Source organism: Paroedura picta, chromosome 3 (assembly GCF_049243985.1).
Source record: "Paroedura picta isolate Pp20150507F chromosome 3, Ppicta_v3.0, whole genome shotgun sequence".
NCBI lineage: Eukaryota > Metazoa > Chordata > Lepidosauria > Squamata > Gekkonidae > Paroedura > Paroedura picta.
In genome coordinates, this window is record NC_135371.1 from 24,984,257 (window position 1) to 25,001,287 (window position 17,031).

Below are 17,031 nucleotides of genomic sequence, written 5' to 3' on the forward strand. Positions count from 1 at the left end.
AACAGAGCTTCAGTTCCCCTGCAGACAATGACTGCTATGCCAGCTGGATGTTCCCTGCGGAGCTTTCTCCCTTCTTCACCCTCTGCCCTCCCCCAGATCCCCAGGGGCTTCCCACTCCAAAGTTAGCCCCACTGAATCAGATGCGCTGCGCTGTCCTGGGAGAGGCTGTGCAGTTGCGGTCATCTTCGCCGGCCTCCGCGCACTCCCCGCTTCAGGCCGCTCCGGCTCGTAGCCGCGCCGGCCCCGAAAACCAGCCCCCGCCGGCTGATTGGCTCGGGGCTCCTTAAGCCTGCCTCGCTGACGCGCTCGGGCGGCTGCAGGGCTCCGGGTGGGAGAGGCGTCATGGACGTGCAAGTGGCGCCGCTGCGATCCTGGGACGACTTCATTCCCGGCCACGACCGGTTCGCCGTGCCGGATTTCAAGGACGTGTCGAAATGGAACAACCGCGTGGTCAGCAACCTGCTCTATTATCAGACCAACTACCTGATGGTGGCCGCGGTGGTGGTCTCCGTCGTGGGGTAAGCGGAGCGCGGAAGGGGCGGCGCGCCAAGGGGGGACAAGGCGACGCCCGGGTCACCTGCCGCCCCGGAATGCAGCCTCCGAGGCAGCGGCGGATTTCGTTTGGCCGTCCGGCTCCGTCGCTTGCGAAGCGGGCCTTGGGATTTAGAGAGCGGCGGCAGCCTTGCGTGTCTCCGCGGAAGTGTCATTGAGGAATGCCTTTCCCTTCCCCGCCCGCCATCACCTGTATAGCGGTGTTCAAAATAGTGGTGGCTTCTGCATTGAGTGCGCGCACTGCTGCAGCTGCCGGCCTTCCGGGGCTTCTTTGTGTTTTAAGATGGCGAGGCGCCACATGACAACGCAAACGCTGCAATCGCAGCGAAAACGTGGTAGCCGTAAGCGGTGTGTGTCCCTACTCGGAAGTGTGATTTCCTCCCAGGATAAATTTGCTACTCTGGCCGAACGAAGCAGGTGGCCTGCTTTTAATTTTGCTCCCATGCAGAATTCTGATGGGGTTTACTCTTTTCTGTCGGTCCCTTGAATGCGCTTCTCCAAAACGGACTGTGCTTATAGTGCTCAGTTCTGAGTGTCAGCACCTCTGGGCCATGCTTATGCGTCTGTGCAGAAAAGGCTAGGCCTGTCTGTGGAATTTCCTCTGTATTATTAGGAGCTTAATAGCAGTAAGCTATGAAAATAAGGGGTCCTTACTTACATGCCCATTAATCCTAAATATGTGCATATCCTGTTGGCGACTGTATGTATGTATTAAGTTTCTAAGGCATATGCCTTTAATTTCTATCTAAACTTGCTTGGGTGTGGCTGAGTAGGTCAAATGTTGGCTTTAAGATTCCGGTGTTGCTTTTGAACCTAGCTCTGACTTCCTTGGCTTATTGATTTTAAATGCTCTGTCTTGAAACTCACCCCCCCCCATCCCTCACAACAGTACAATCTTCCAAAGAAATCCCAAGTTTCCCCTCCTAAGAGGAGATTAAAGGAAGGCCCAGGTGAGGCCTGTCTTTGGTGCCCCTTCCAGTTAATTAAAAAAAATATCTTGCTTCTGTTTGCATTTGTAGTCCGCTTTGTGACTTATATGCATTATTTATCCCCCTTGTACAAGATGATGGGGGAGAGGCAGTGAAGAAATCCAATTAAAAAAAAGATAAGCAATACAATATTCAGTATGCATTTGATACTTAACTTTTTAAAGGCTGATTATTTAATGGCCTTTCAATTCTAGTCATTGGCTTTGTTAAATGGGCACTCATTTCCCTGCAAATACTAATTTAAAAAATAACCTTAAGGAAATGCTGACCATATGTGGCATGGCCACTTTTCTAAGTCCACGTGAGCTGTTGGCACAGGTTGAATGGAGGGGTCATGGCTCAGTGCTAGAGCATGTGCTTGGCATGCAGGAGGTCCTAGTTTCAGTTCCCAGCATTTCCAGTTGAAAGGATCAGGTAGCAGGTGATGGCAAAGACCTCTGCTGGAGACCCTGGAGAACTGCTGCAAATCTGAATTGACAATACTGACCTTGATTGAATGATGGCTTGGGGCTGTATAAGGCAGCTTCATGTGACAACAGACTATTACCAGTGCCTGCCTCAAGCCTGTCACCAAATACAGCCTTGACTAGTCTAGTTGAGTGAGTGTGACAGTTTTTAAGATCCTCAACAAGCCCCTAACAGGGCACAACCCCCCTGTGTTGAACATGGCTGAAAACTGATGGAACTTCTGCTCAAACGGAAGCTGTGGCTTTCTAGATGAGTCATGTTTCTCTGACTGTATATGTGGCATTTCATCTCTAGAAAAGAGTTCTTGCATGTCCGGAGGCCCAGCTAGTCTCTTTGTGGCATGCATATCTTCCAAACGATTATGAGTCAGCCTTTCACTGACATAGTTTTGTTGAAAAGGCACCTGGAATGACTCGGCCTGCTTTTGCCTTGGAGGCACGGACTCAACCCTCTCCCCCCCCACTTCACAATCATGAGGACCAGAATCTTTGTTCTTCAGTGGAGCTGAATTGTCTGTAAAGATTCTTGAATTATTAGTTGTATACAGCAGAAAGCTAAATTATCTTTGTCCTCTTGAATCCTTTGAAATCTTTTGTCCCATTAATTCAAGAGGAAGCAGACTGCGTTAAAGAAGGCCTGAGAAACTGTAGTAAAGATGGGTCATAAGTATCTTGAATTCAATAGGCAACAGAAAACAAAGTCCCTGACTTGGTGTTGCATGATTAAAGGGACAATCGCATTGACTTCAGTGGTGCCACATGTCTTTTTACTGAAAATTTGGAATCTTCATTCAATTCAAAGCAAATTAAACATTCTGCCAGATTGTCAGAAACAGAAGAGGCTCTTTGTAAGAGTGTTTAAGAAAATTATTTCATTTGAGTGTCCTACCAGGCAAACATTTTGTTTCTCTGTGGACGGCTACTCTTGATTATCGGGAAATAAGTAACACACATTTTGAAAATTACCTGACCCAAATGACCAGTGGATTTACTGGATCTTTCTGAACTCATGCACAGGAAGATCCAGCTGCAAAAGCACATTGACAACGTGTGTGAAATGGGCCACTGATTACCATTGCAGTTTTCATTAGTGATAGATCTCATAACTAATTGCACATAGCATTGGTGACTTTCTTTAAGCAATTGCACTTCACCTGAATTGTTGTAGACTGGCTGCTAGATCATTATAGAAGCATATAGTTGGAAGGGACCTCCAAGGTCATCTAGTCAAGCCCCCCACACAGTACAGGAACTCACAACTACCTGTCCACACACAATGACCACAATTTCATGCCCAAGTGATCCCCATCATCACCAAAAGTCTCCAGAATCCAACCTGGCCTGGAGGAATTTCACCTACCATCCCACAGTGGTGATCAGCAATTCCCTGGGCATGCAAGGAAGGGCCACAGGAGACAAACACTGCCACAGCCCTTCCTGCCCTCCCACTCACAAACTGCCTAAGTTCATAAGATCAGCATTTCTGTCAGCTGATTATCTAGTCTCTGCTTAAACACTTCCAAGGAAGGGGAACTCACCACCTCCCAAGGAAGCCTGTTCCACTGAGGAACCGCTCTGTCAGGAACATCTTCCGGATGTTTAGCCGAATATTCTTTTGAATTAATTTTCAACCTATTGGTTCTGTTCCGACCTTCTGGGGCAACAGAAAATAACTCTGCTACATCTTCTATATTGGCGATCCCCAACCTGTGGGCCGCAGACCACATGTGGTCCTTCGACTAATTGGAGGTGGGCCCCGAAGGACTCCTTCTCCCCCCCCCCCCCCCGGCCCTTTACAACACTCTTCGGGTGTCATTGTCTCCCATCACTCCCAGATGGGACTATCTCGTTGCAGAGAAACAAGCTCAGGGTTCCCATTGATTTGTCATTGTCATGAGTTAAAATTTCCATGAAAATAAAATGTTCCTCATGTTCATTGTTGTGGCGTGTCTGTATCTTATTTTGAAGGGATGTTTAAACATTACCATAGCGATCAGAGAGCGTTAGGGCAGTGGTTGAGAGTAGAGGAGTAAACTACCCCCCCCCACCGGGCCTCAGTAAAAGGCGTTGAGTGGTCCCCGGTAATAAAAAGGTTGGGGACCACTGTTCTATATGACAGCCCTTTAAGTATTTGAAGGTGGTTATCATATCACCTCTTAGTTGTCTTCTCTCCAGGCTAAACAGACCAAGCACCCTCAGCCTTTCTCCATAGGTTTTGGTTTCCAAACCCCTCACCATCTTTTATCCATCCTCTGGACATGCTCCAGTGTCTGCAAATTTTAGTGCAGAAACGGACAAAAAAGTCGACCCTTTAAAAATGCAACTCTGAACAATATCCCTAGTGCAGAACCAGTCTCTCTCGCACACACTCAGTAAATATCTGCCCACTAAGCTAGCGGAAACAAAGCATTTAAGAGGAAAATGTGTTTGGTGCAGCTTGTGCCTTTGTTCTAAACATGCTCTCTAAGACGAGGATGTTTTACTGCAATAAGTGGGGCTTACTTGACGCAGATGCTTAAAATCCAAGTGCTGGTTACCACTAGTCATAAATTGTACCCGTAAACCACACTGAAGAATTGGGTACAGAGGTCATTCTAGAGCAGGGGTAGTCAAACTGCGGCCCTCCAGATGTCCATGGACTACAATTCCCAGGAGCCCCTGCCAGCAAATGGCAGGGGCTCCTGGGAATTGTAGTCCATGGACATCTGGAGGGCCGCAGTTTGACTACCCCTGCTCTAGAGTATGTAGAACCATTATTTTAGATCACTGGTCTAATCTTTCTTTTTAAAAGGTATTGCTTGTACAAAGGTTGCTGACTCGGGCCTTATAGTGACTGCTATTCTGTGAGATCACACAATGCTGTTTCTGTGTCCCTTAAGACTAGATCCTTCTAGCAGTGTGTGCAGTCTTCTGGTAAACGAGGAACTGATTAATGTGAGGAAATTAGCTATCATGCCTATGGTGCAGGTGCCAGCTGTACAGATTTAGTGCCTCAACACCAGAGGTACTGCTTTGATGACTGCTGATTCAATGGCATCTCCAAGGTTTAGCAGAAAATTGCACCATAATCTATGTCATTGTATCATTGCAGGGGACTAGCATTCTTTAGAGCAGTGGTTCTCAGCCTGGGGGTCAGGACCCTTTTGGGGGTTGAACGACCCTTTCCCAGGGGTCGCAGCAGGGCGAGCAGCTTGGTCGGGGGGGGGGGGGGAGTGCGCTGCCACTTTTGCTGCTCCTCCTGCAGGCGCCCACACTCGGCCGCCAGCTGCTCCAGCAGTGCCTCCAGCACAGCACAGTCTCCCGCCAGGCGCTCCAGGTGGTGGTGCAGCTCAATGGGACAAGAGGCAGAACTGAACTGAGAAACCCCGGGGAAAAACCAATTTATATACAATCATGAAGAATGGATGTTCTCGCCATTGGTTAGTTTCTATTTAATTTCTGTGAAAGAACACCTGCATCATTTTATGGTTGGGGGTCACCACAACATGAGGAAGTGTATTAAAGGGTCGCGGCATTAGGAAGGTTGAGAACCACTGGTTTAGAGAGTTATGTTGAACAGTAGTCCCCTGAACACATGAGGCAGCCTTATACTGAATCAGACCATCAAAATCAGTACAGTCTACACAGACCGGCAGTGGCTTTCTATGGTCCCAAGTGGCAGTCTTTCACACCTACTTGCCTGGTCCTTTTCACTGGAGATGCCAGGGATTGAACCTGTGACCTTCGGCATGCTCTGCTGCTGATCCACAATCCCTCCCTAACATAGATCAAGGTCCAGGTCTCCTCTCCAGTTTTCTTAAAAATCAGCTTGAAGAAGCAAAGATAAATTGCCTATCTTATGAATATTTTTAATACTGAGTGATCAGGGATCATGATTGTTACTTCTGATTTTTATCTCCTGTATTACAGTATGAAACAGACTATACTTAGGAAAGGCAATATGGAAACCCCTACTGTTTTTAACTGAAGCAGTGGGTGCAAACTTAAATGGACTCTGGGGAATGGTAGAGGACAGGAAGGCCTGGAGGATCATTGCCCATGGGGTCGCGATGGGTCGGACACGACTTCGCACCTAACAACAACAACAACAACATTAAGATTAAGCTCATTTAAAGGGAATTAACCATATCAAATAGAGTCAGGGTTAATACTAAAGGAGCATGGAGGTAGACTGCATAATGTATTCTGTATTAATTCAAAATGAAAGAGCCATGTTAACAGTAGCCTGTGCAGGCTGACTCTTTGCACAAACCAACAAGTTCCTTGACTCGTAAATAAATAGTTGCAACTGCCAGTGGAAGCAAATTCATTACGGTGCTGCCTTGTATAAAAATGGTGCGGATAATATCTTTGTTTTCATTGTGCTTAAAATTACATGGATTCCTATTTGATGCTGCATCTGCAGTTACTGAGTCAATTGCCACATGAGGCTTGAAGGCCTTTTGCACACAACCCCCTTAAAAAAAAATTCATTTAAATGGGGCAAGGGTACACGGTTACTTTGGGTGCAGTTTGGCTTCCTCTCAGGAAAGGGTGCCCTGTGCCCTTTGCAGTATGAAAACAGATTTTCTAGAAAGGCTGGTAGGCTTTACCCCTATATTTATAGAACACCTAGTGAAATCACAGCATTTCTCAGGTAAAGTTTCCGTTTTTAATGTGACACATGCATAAATCTTGTGCGTTTTTAAAAATTGCCCCGTTTCCCAAAAGTGAACATTGTAGGCTCTTTAATTGCAAATTAAAGTGAACATTAAGGCTCTGGATATTAATACTATATTCTTGCTTCTTAAGGTTTTCCACTGTGGTTTAAAAAGCAGTTCTACAAGCGGTCCTCTTTGATACAAAGACGATTTTCGTTCTCTTTTACATTTACCTCTCAAAAATGTCCCTCAGTCAGATGTGTGCTTAGCAACACGAGTAAATTTGGATTCTACATAATTACCCTTCATCCTGTACATCTTGCATTTTGTGGGCCTTTGCCAGCTTTGGGTAGAGAAATTCTGGTCAATTAGGGTGGAGAGCAGGGGAAGTCAAACTGCGGCCCTCCAGATGTCCATGGACTACAATTCCCATGAGCCCCGCCAGCAAACGCTGGCAGGGGCTCATGGGAATTGTAGTCCATGGACATCTGGAGGGTTGCAGTTTGACTACCCCTGGTGTGGAGCCTTGGGAGGGCAGCTTTTAGGGAGTTACCTCGTGTGGTCGTATTAAATGTCACTAGTCTTCAAGGTGCCACTAGCGTCCTCCTTCTTGTGAATCTTTCTCTAATATGAAAGTTATACAGGCTGTTGGAAGAGCCTATTAACGTTAGCCTGGTATAAGCAAGCAGCTATGTTACACTTCATCATATGGCATCAGTTACACGGCTGCAGCCTGGTGTCCTAGTTTTCTCTCCAGTGTCTGTCACATTTTCATCGCTTAATTTTCATGGCTGCTTTGTGCAGCCCACGGTCATTGCTGCTGTATGCATTTGATTCTGGCATATTAGTTACAGGTAACTAGTTCGAGAATATTTTCCTGCGGTCATTGTAAGGGGAACTACTTCCCCAAATAAATACAGCCTTCTAAAGCTTAGTGTTGGCAAAGTAGAAAGAAATGTTAGAAACACTGATCAAGCAGGTCTCCCCCAGTGTTAATTAGTTCAGTCAAGGCTCCTTCATAATTCAGGAAGCAACTTTCCTGGTCTCTTGATTCTATAACCAGGTAGCCTGTGTCCTCGCCTACCTGTTGCTGGCTGGAGCCACGTTACAAACCCTATTCAAGTGGAGCCTTGCTTTTGCTCAGTAGATTTTCTTTTTCTCTTCTTAAAAGGACGGTATTAAAACCGTCCAGTTTTGAGGGAAGCCCTGAATCCCAGTCTAAACTTGCTTGCGCTGACCAAGAGTTTTAATCTCCACTTGACTTTTAGACAATCCAAAACAAGTTCTGAATAAGATCGGAAAGCAAAATTTCTACCATGATTCGTTCCAAGTCCTTTTTCTGTTGCGAGCTGCTGAAATGGGCACCTGCCAATTGACAGATGGAAGTAAGGATCGCTTAGTTCTCTCTTTGATCTACAGTTTCTCCTGCCGGTAGCATTTTCCTAAGGGGTGATACCTTGTTATAACCACAGAAAGGGCAGAAGTCCTCCAGTTAGCATTCTAAGTAGGTTGTGTTCTTCACACTTCCCTGATTATCCCTGCCACCACTCAGTAACCTATTCCTTGGCAATAAGAGCTAATTACCTTCTTCCCAGGCTTCTGTCTTCCCAAGCTGTCCAAGTGACTTCCACCTCAAATTACTGAAGTGCTACCATGGCACTGGGTGTCTGTACGTACACTGTTTACGTCTGAGACGGCCAATCAATCTCGCTAATGAGGCCTATATTTAGAGTGCATCCCATAGCTAACCTTGCTTCTGATATCACCTGTGGTATCAAGTGACCCTGTGTGCCAGTTGGAGAACTTCTGGGTGCAGGGTGGGTAATGACTAGAGCAACCAGAAATGACCAGTTGCTTTTACCTTCTCGAGAACTTTGTTGGCCTTAAAGGTGCTACTGGACTCTGATTTTATTGTGCTGCTTCAGACCAAAACGGCTACCCATTTGAATCTATACATGACAGGAAGTTCACCCAACTTTGAATGGGCACACCTAGTTAGGTGTTAGTATTATTTTGGGTGGTTCCCAGTGAATGTAAGTGGTTTTTGCTGCATTTAAGTCAAAGTGAGATCTGTACATCTCATAGATTCATAGAATCATAGAGTTGGAAGGGGCCATACAGGCCATCTAGTCCAACCCCCTGCTCAATGCAGGATCAGCCCAAAGCATCCTAAAGCAACTAGGAGCCACTTGGCAAACTTAGTTGAAACTAGCCCCTTAGTCTGTATGGTGGTCTCCTGAGTACCACTCATGCATATAGATGTCTGAATATTTTATGCACTGATGAGTCAGGCAGGCAGAACAAAAAGCTTACTGAGCCCATGGTGGGCTGCCACGTGGCTTGTAGACTGAGCTTGGCTCCGAGGGCCGCAAGCTTTGCAGGCCTGATCCAAGTCCTTTATTGTGCTGACTGATGGAGGGGCATCGTCAACATTTTGCTACAAAATATAATTGACCAAATCATTTTTAGAAAGTGAAGGTCTTCTCAGCACTCACATGTTATTCTCTGAGTCAGACATTGGAGCGGTTGGTGCCTGGAATCGCTGTTCAGTTTTTTCCTGGCTGAACGCTCAGAAAGTTTTGCTCTAAATATAGTCGGTTGCTAACCAGGAGCGACTCAGATGCCACACGCTGCAAGCAGCAAGGGGATCTGACCTGTTTAAAATATGCTGCCCCGAGGCTCAGATGAGCAACGGGAACAGGTGGGCAATCAACTTGAAGCCGTGAAGGAAAGGAAAACTTTTTTCACTGTTACCAGTCCAAGTTGTATCCTCTTCATTATGAAGTGATAATGAGAATAAAACTACCCAAAATCCACTGCCACAAATGGACAGGCAGATGGACACGTGGATCCTTTAATTTGTTTTGGATCAGGGTTAAGGGGGGGGTGGAATTTTCTTCCCACAGCCCCACCTGGAGGTTGGCAAACATAGTCAGTTAGTAAAATGTGTATTGTGGTCTCATGACAGCAGGATTGTTTTTCTGGGTGGCAAATGAGTGGCAGCTCTTAATTCTGTTGGGATAACCTACAAGGATGCTGGGTAGTCCTGTGGGAACATGGGCTCAACTAGCTCTTTGCCCCTGGTGAACCTGCCATTGACCATCAAGCTTTTTGTACCATGTACCATCCCGGCCTATACTGTCTTGAGCTCTGTGGAGGAAAAACAGGATATGAAGGTTAAGAATGAAATGTGTGACTGGTGCCCCTTAAGGATAACTCGGCCTCAAGGTTCCCGTTCATATCCTTTTGGAGGCAAGCCTCTTTACTCTTGCTCACATAAGCTTCATTTTATCCATTTACTATTTTGAGTAAAGGTATAGTAGCAGTATTTCCCTTCTTTCCCCTCCCTAGTATTTTGGAATCTGCCTTAGAAATGATTTGCCCTGAAAGGAATGAGTTAAATATCTTTTGCCACTAATAATTTAGCTGCTGCTGAAACATGATCATCCTTCCTTTTGATTCACTTTGGAGAAACCTAGAAACCCACACACAAGCTCAGTATGAGCAGCTGTTGAAGATGATGTGGTTCCAGGGCTGATTGCTTACACTGTGTGCCTGCGATTGTGACAGTTGTGTTGGCCCTGCTATTTTGGTGTTACGGAGTACGGGAGAGAATAACCGATATAAAGATACCAGTTCAACTTTTGCTTGTTTTGTTCAGATGTCGCAAGAGTGTTATGGCTAGAGATAATTTGAGGTTTGTTACTGTGACGGAACAAAATATTTTCATTAAATTGCACCAGGATCTTGGCTGTGAAACCTTTCCATTAGATGACTTGTTTCAGTGAAAAGGGAATATAACATACAGCTCTAGTGAGGACTGCTCACTGAACATCTTTTGTGTTGGATATTTAATGTTTTGGAACGTTAAACTTCAAAACAGCTGAGCCTTGTGTGAATATAATATATTACATTTCTCTATATTGGAAGGCTACCTGCCTATACTCTCAGACGTACTTTTAGAGGTACAAGAATGGAGAATTGAACAGAACAACATGAAAGGAGTTGGGCCAGATCAGACCAGTGCTCTGTTTGTTATAGCGTGTTGTTCCGAACAATACTAATTAGATGTCACGGATGTTCACAAGCCACGTTCATAGAAATAACCTTTCGGCTTTCCTAGCTTCTGACAATCGTCTTGACCAGGGGTAGTCAAACTGCGGCCCTCCAGATGTCCATGGACTACAATTCCCAGGAGCCCCCTGCCAGCGTTCGCTGGCAGGGGCTCCTGGGAATTGTAGTCCACGGACATCTGGAGGGCCGCAGTTTGACTACCCCTGGTCTTGACTGTGGAGGTCCCATTGGGCTGCCATGGCTCCTAGTTGGCAATAGACCTACTCTTTAAATCTGTTAGACCTTTTAAAATCCAGCTGCACCAGGAGTCATCTCTACAACTCGTGGCATTGAGGTCTACAAGTCAGCTGCCCTCCACTCTGAAAGTTGCCCATTCTGTCCTTTACTTCCCCTTCTTTAATTACTTGCTGGTCCCTGAAAGGATGTAGTCTGACCCATGACTGTTTTGTTTAATCCGTGTTCTTTTAAGGCACTTTGTTAAGTGTTTTTGTGGAGTGCTAGCAAACAGTGCAAACTAGGTAGCCCTTGTCTACCTCTTTCTTGACACTTGAAGTTGGTGAAGCAAAACTTCCTCTTACAGAAACCGTGCCAGTTCCTATTCATGTTTAACCATTTTGTCCTGAATGCTTTACACCAATTTAGCCAGGATGTAAGTTAAGCTAATTGCTCTGTATTTTCCTTGTTCCTTCGGGGTCCATATTTAAGGGCATAACCGCGGCTATTTTTTAGTCTTCTGCCTCAGAGGCTATAGTAAACAGTAACATTAAATATGGGGAGGCATAATGAATGCTGGTAAGGAAAACTGTATATAGCTGGCAGGTTTCTTAGCCATTCATTGGTCAAATATGGTTAAATTAAACACACAGGTCAACTGAAGGCCCTGCTCAGGGGGAGTTGTTGTTTTTTTAAAAATGCATTAGCCTGCAAAGTGCATTAAGATATTGAGCTGAAAGATTAGTGGATTTGTCACACTAATTGCTGTTCTCGTTTCTCCTCCTCTCCACAGATTTATGAGTCCACTGAACATGATCCTTGGTGGTGCTGTGGTAGTCCTGGTGTTCACAGGATTTGTGTGGGCGTCCCACAACAAGGATTTTATCCGCAAGTTTAAGAAGCACTATCCAGCCACGTTTGTCATAGCCATCATCCTGTCAAGCTATTTCCTGATATCCTTTTTTGGAGGCGTCATGGTGTTCATGTTTGGAATCACGTTTCCTCTCCTGTGTGAGTTTCTTGCATGCGTGCACGTTCCAAACACTGCTAAAGAGTAAATATAGACGTTGCTTTTAAAATGGACACGAAAGGCACTTATATCCTGTTGAGGTCCTGCCCCTCTCTAAACCCCAGGATCTACCCCTAAAGTTCCAGGAATTTTCCAACCCAGAGTTGGTTACCCCATGTTGGATGAATTTTTAAATTTCATTTTATTTATTCAGCTAGCAAATATGTGAACCGCTAGGACTCTTTCTGTTGTCCATTGTTTTTTTTCTGTCCAGAGCTATGCTGCAGGACCCTTTTACTTCTTAGAGTAACTCCAGAAGATGGGATGTTGCCACAGACTTATTAGTAATAATTAATCTGGCTACCAGATTAATCCTTCAGAATTACCATAGTGACATATGGCTGGCACTTGGTTGGTGGCCAGAATACTGAGCTAAGTGGGGACACTGGCTTTGACCCCAATGTGTTCCATTGGAGCTACTGTGGTGATAAAATAGGCATTTGCTGGGGGGGTGGGTTAAAAGGTAATGATTGGGGACAGCACTGGCAAGGCCACCCTGTATTGAGTCTGCCATGAAAACGCTGGAGGGCGTCACCCCAAGGGTCAGACATGACTGAGTGCTTGCACAGGGGATACCTTTACTTTTAAGGCAGTAGGGGAAGGGAATGGCAAACCACACTGTATTGAGTCTGCCAAGAAAACGCTAGAGGGCATCACCCAAAGGGTTAGACATGACTCGGTGCTTGCACAGGGGGTACCTTTACCTTTAGCCTGCCTTATAGCTTATAGCTCAGTGTCCTGAGATAGATAGTCCAGGCTAGCTAGATTGTGGAAGCTAAGCAGGGTTGGCCCTCGTCAGTATTTGGATGGGAGACTACTAGGCTTCCTAAGCAATGGCGAACTGTCCCCTGAACGCCTCTTTCCTTGAAAAACTCTACATGGTTGCCATGTCAGCTGTGTCTTGATCGCTAAAATAAAATCTTTTCATTAATGCCAGTTTCTTTTTCTCCCAGTGATGTTCATTCATGCTTCCTTGAGGCTTCGGAATATAAAGAACAAACTGGAAAACAAGATGGAAGACATAGGGCTGAAGAAGACTCCAATGGGCATCGTTCTGGATCTTCTTGAACAGCAGGAAGAAGGCATTAACAAATTAGCTGACTTCTTAGCGAAGGCCAAGGAATAAGTCTGCCTGCTTTTGACCGGGGAATTGGTTGATCTTAAGCTACCTTATCAGACTGGGTGGGGGTAGGGAACACACCAGATTTCAAAGACAAAATATACCACAAGCTCTTCAGGGTTCTTCCGACCAGGGTGGGGAGCCGGCAGCGACCTTTCCGTAACATGAGAAAAATGCATGGGGCACAAATGTATTTGGTAGTCCATAGCACTTGCTTGTTTTCAGAGAAATAACAGGAAGGGACGACTTCTAAAAACCCTTTTCCTATATGTTTGTGTTTTTCTGAAAGTGTGTACATTTATGCGATAATGCGCTAAATACAAGCAGACCTGGTTTTAACTGTTTATCCAACAAAGGCACTATTACTTTACATCCCAAACTGCCAGGGCTAAAAGAATATTAGTTTTCGATGGACCTCTTTAGTGGTCTGTGTTTCCAAATAGAGGAATTGGGTATGTGTGTTGGGGGGGGGGGGCTTGATATATCCATATAATGTTAGTTTTGTAAGTTGAGACAAATGTAGAGCTTACAAACCGACTTTCTTTTCTGCACCAGAATTCCCAGTCTGCATAGGTAAACATCTAGCAAATAGACATTCCTTCACTACACCTATGAAGAATCTATAGTAATATGGGGGGGGAGGGGGTGTTAACAACAAGAAGATTGCTGTTTCATGCATGCCACATCTGACTGTTACATACACACTTTAGTAGATATGTAGTGGCACATACAGATATTTAAAAATAACTTTGCTCAGGCTAGGCATCTGCTCTTTAATAGAATTATGGCTCCTAAGAAGTGTTGGTTGCTGTTGAGATGTTTATATAGATATATTTTACAAAATAAATGAACTGGAAATTCCTTCCTCTGATTCTCTGGTTTTGGTTGTTCATACTTTGTACTAGGCTTTTTCCCTATAGTGGAGGGGCAGGGTGAGACATTCAAGCCCCCCCCCCCTGCAGTGTATTTCATGCATCTTTAACTTTTTGCCTGAAAGCCACCTGCATGAATGGTATGTACAAAAAAATGTGTTTCTTATTGCTGTTCTCTTATGTTTTTTTTCTCTTTTCTGATACATTTGCGTGCAATTACTAGACTCTTTATTTGCAGATACCTGTACACAAGAGAAACTCCTAAAGTAGCTGTTAGGCCAGATTAGGTTAAAACTTTCTTGTCCGCCCTAGCCAACCCCCTTCTCCTTTCCCGGAACTCAGAGTTGCAACACCTCATTCCACATATAAAACGAGCAGTATTTTGTTGAGGGTATGTTCTCAGTGTATTCCAGGGTTTTAAAAAAGCCTGTAAAGTGGACTTGATCTGTATGTCTTATTTTAATTACAGGGGATAGTTCTTCCGACAACTACTACAGCCTGTGGTTTCACTATATTGAGAGTTTTTAAAAATTGAAAAATGGCAAAGAATAAAGTTGTACAAATACACAAAATGTGTCTGTCATCCTTTTCGTTATGTTTGTTGACTGTCAGGTCTGTCTACAGACTAGTGATTTGCACAAAATGGACCCCAGACAATTCATGGGGATGGCTGGTAGATAAAACTGAAAAGCTTTTTTGGCTTATAAACAGTCATGGATGGTATCAGTGACATGGGCTTTATCTTGCCTCAATTATTGGTGTGTTGATTTGCATTATCCTGAGGAATGAGAGGTTTTATCTTGAACACTCCTTGGTAATTGGGTCACGGTTCCCTGTGAACTGAAATTCTGTGAGCTGTGCGTGAGTAATGGAACTGGGTATGTAACAGTTTGTTAAAACACAAGTCACTTTCTGAGTCTTTGGGCTGGATAAAAATAATTATTTCATCTGCAGAGATTTGATGGAAGCCTAGACTTAGATTCTTGTGTCATCTTGTAAAAGGTAGATAAAAAACTGTAGTAAACATGTCTTTCACCATGAGAGAAATTACAATTAACTCCCTACTTCCATCTGCCTCTGGTGTTATGGGCCCAGTATGGGTGTGCCTCCTTGTTCTCTCCAAGCTGTTCTGCTTTAAACTTTGGTCAATCTCAAAAACATAGGAGGTGGGGCTTGAACCTCGGTGGGACAACTGACTCTTCTTTGCCCTGCTTCCTAGGCCATTGGCTGTAACAAGAATCCATTGCACCCTCTCTATCATCCTTTAGTTTAGTTGTGGTTCCACTTTCCATGGAATACTGGCATTACCGCTTAACATGTCTTGTTCCTCTGAGGTGTACTGGGAGTCTGGGAGGGGATGGAGAAATAATTAGCCTCAAGTATGAGTTCTTTGTGTTTTTTACACCCTTTCTTACAGAAGGTTGTAGTCATAGAATCCTAGAGTTGAAAGAGGCCAAACAAGTTGTCTAGTCCAACCTCCTGTTCAGTGCAGGATCAGCCTCAAGCACCCATGTCCAGCCACTGCTTTAAGACTGCCAGTAAGTCATGGCTGATGGGAAGCCATTGTGAGCATATGACAGATTTCCCCATAAATGGCCAGAAATGAGGGTCTATCAAAGCTTGATAGCACCATAAGACTCAGAAAAACAAACCTGCAAAGGCCAGAATGAGGACTGCAAAAAGAGGACAACACTCGCACCTTTTCAAAAAGCCTTCATTATTAGATAGAGCACCATATCGATGCTGGTTGGGTCTGTTGGGTTTTCTTGGGTATTAAACATGGACTGCTGCAGTGTTGATCTCCACCTGAGACAACTTGACCTCTAAACAGTAACAAGATATAATCCAGCAGGGGTAAACATAAACCTTGTTAAGCAATATCTGTAGCATGCCCCTGGGGTCAGGGGGACGGAGGAACGGTTTCCTGGCAGTGAATCTAATTTAGGCCAGCATTAATGCTGTGGAAGCATCATGCTGTGCAAGCCTGCAGTGCAGGCCAGTCTTAAATGTGAGGGTCTTTTCTCATTGGTCACAAGCAGGAGTCACACATTTGCACAGCGTATCTCAAAGCCCAGATCCAAAAGGACCACAGTAGGCAGAAGTTTTATTTTCTGTTCATGGTAACTGTGTAATGCAAACTCTGCCCCACACCTGAGCAACTGTGTGCCTTAGAGAATAAAGTGATTGGTTGAACCAAGTTGATTTTAGGTACCAGCCTTGGGTGGGTGGGGGAGCAGTCTACTGTACTATATGGTGTGAAATTGAGTAAGCCAGGCAGGGTGATCATGAAAGTTCAGTTGTGAGAACTGGAAGGGCTGTAGTGGTAAATATCTGAGACGCAGGATGTAGATGCAAATATTGACTGAAGGAAAGAAGGGATTATTTGCATCGTGCCCAGCAGAATCTGTTTGCCTCCATGCTACTGGGACAGGAATGAACGTGTGTATCTTTTGGAAAACATTTCCTTTTTCAAACAGGAAGGGCAATGCGTCAGAGGGAAAGCTTTCCATGCAGAGGTTCTACGACAGCTCCAGTTAAAAGAATCCGGTTCTAGGTTAGATGAAGGACTTCAGCCTGAGACCTGGAGGACCACTGGCAGTCTAAATAGACAGAACTGACCTTCATAAATCAAAAGCCTGACTCTGGCAGCTTCATGTGTATTCACTTCCAAGTTGGACAAGAGACTTTTTCTTACACAGTGTAGTCTGGTCTTCATCTCATACAACATTGAAAGATTTTTAAAAAAATCAAATTGGCTGAGCCAATTAAGGATTTCACCAGAACCACATGTAGAAACTGACTGGGACTCCCCCGGCTAGCCCAATCTCTTCAGATTCTGGAAGCTAAGCAGCAGCATCCCTGGTTATTACTTGCATGGAAGACCCATCAGGAAGGTGGGCAAAGGCAAGCTACCTCTGAATACCTCTTTGCCTTGATAACCTTATGAGGCCTTATGACTTGGGTGCTCCAAAAAAGAAGAAGAAAATGCTGGTGCAAGGGGGATTAGTGACACGCCTTCATTCTTCCACAAGTGG

General features: G+C 44.9%; 1 protein-coding gene across 1 annotated transcript; it reads left to right on the forward strand.

The window, feature by feature from the left end:
- The first annotated feature begins 260 nt into the window (after window positions 1-260).
- Window positions 261-14,568, forward strand: ARL6IP5 (ARF like GTPase 6 interacting protein 5). The gene is made up of 3 exons (XM_077325133.1): window positions 261-518; window positions 11,729-11,946; window positions 12,958-14,568. The coding sequence occupies exons 1-3, from the start codon at window positions 343-345 to the stop codon at window positions 13,128-13,130; spliced, it is 567 nt and encodes a 188-aa protein (XP_077181248.1). The 5' UTR covers window positions 261-342; the 3' UTR covers window positions 13,131-14,568.
- Window positions 14,569-17,031: the final 2,463 nt, after the last annotated feature.

What these genes read in the sequence shown, in the direction of transcription:
- ARL6IP5 (XM_077325133.1), top strand. Translation starts at nt 343, where the DNA reads ATGGACGTGCAAGTGGCGCCGCTGCGATCCTGGGACGACTTCATTCCC. An exon ending in GTGGTGGTCTCCGTCGTGGG is followed by an intron (nt 519 to 11,728) that starts GTAAGCGGAGCG and finishes TCCTCTCCACAG; the next exon opens with ATTTATGAGTCCACTGAACA. An exon ending in AATCACGTTTCCTCTCCTGT is followed by an intron (nt 11,947 to 12,957) that starts GTGAGTTTCTTG and finishes TTTTTCTCCCAG; the next exon opens with TGATGTTCATTCATGCTTCC.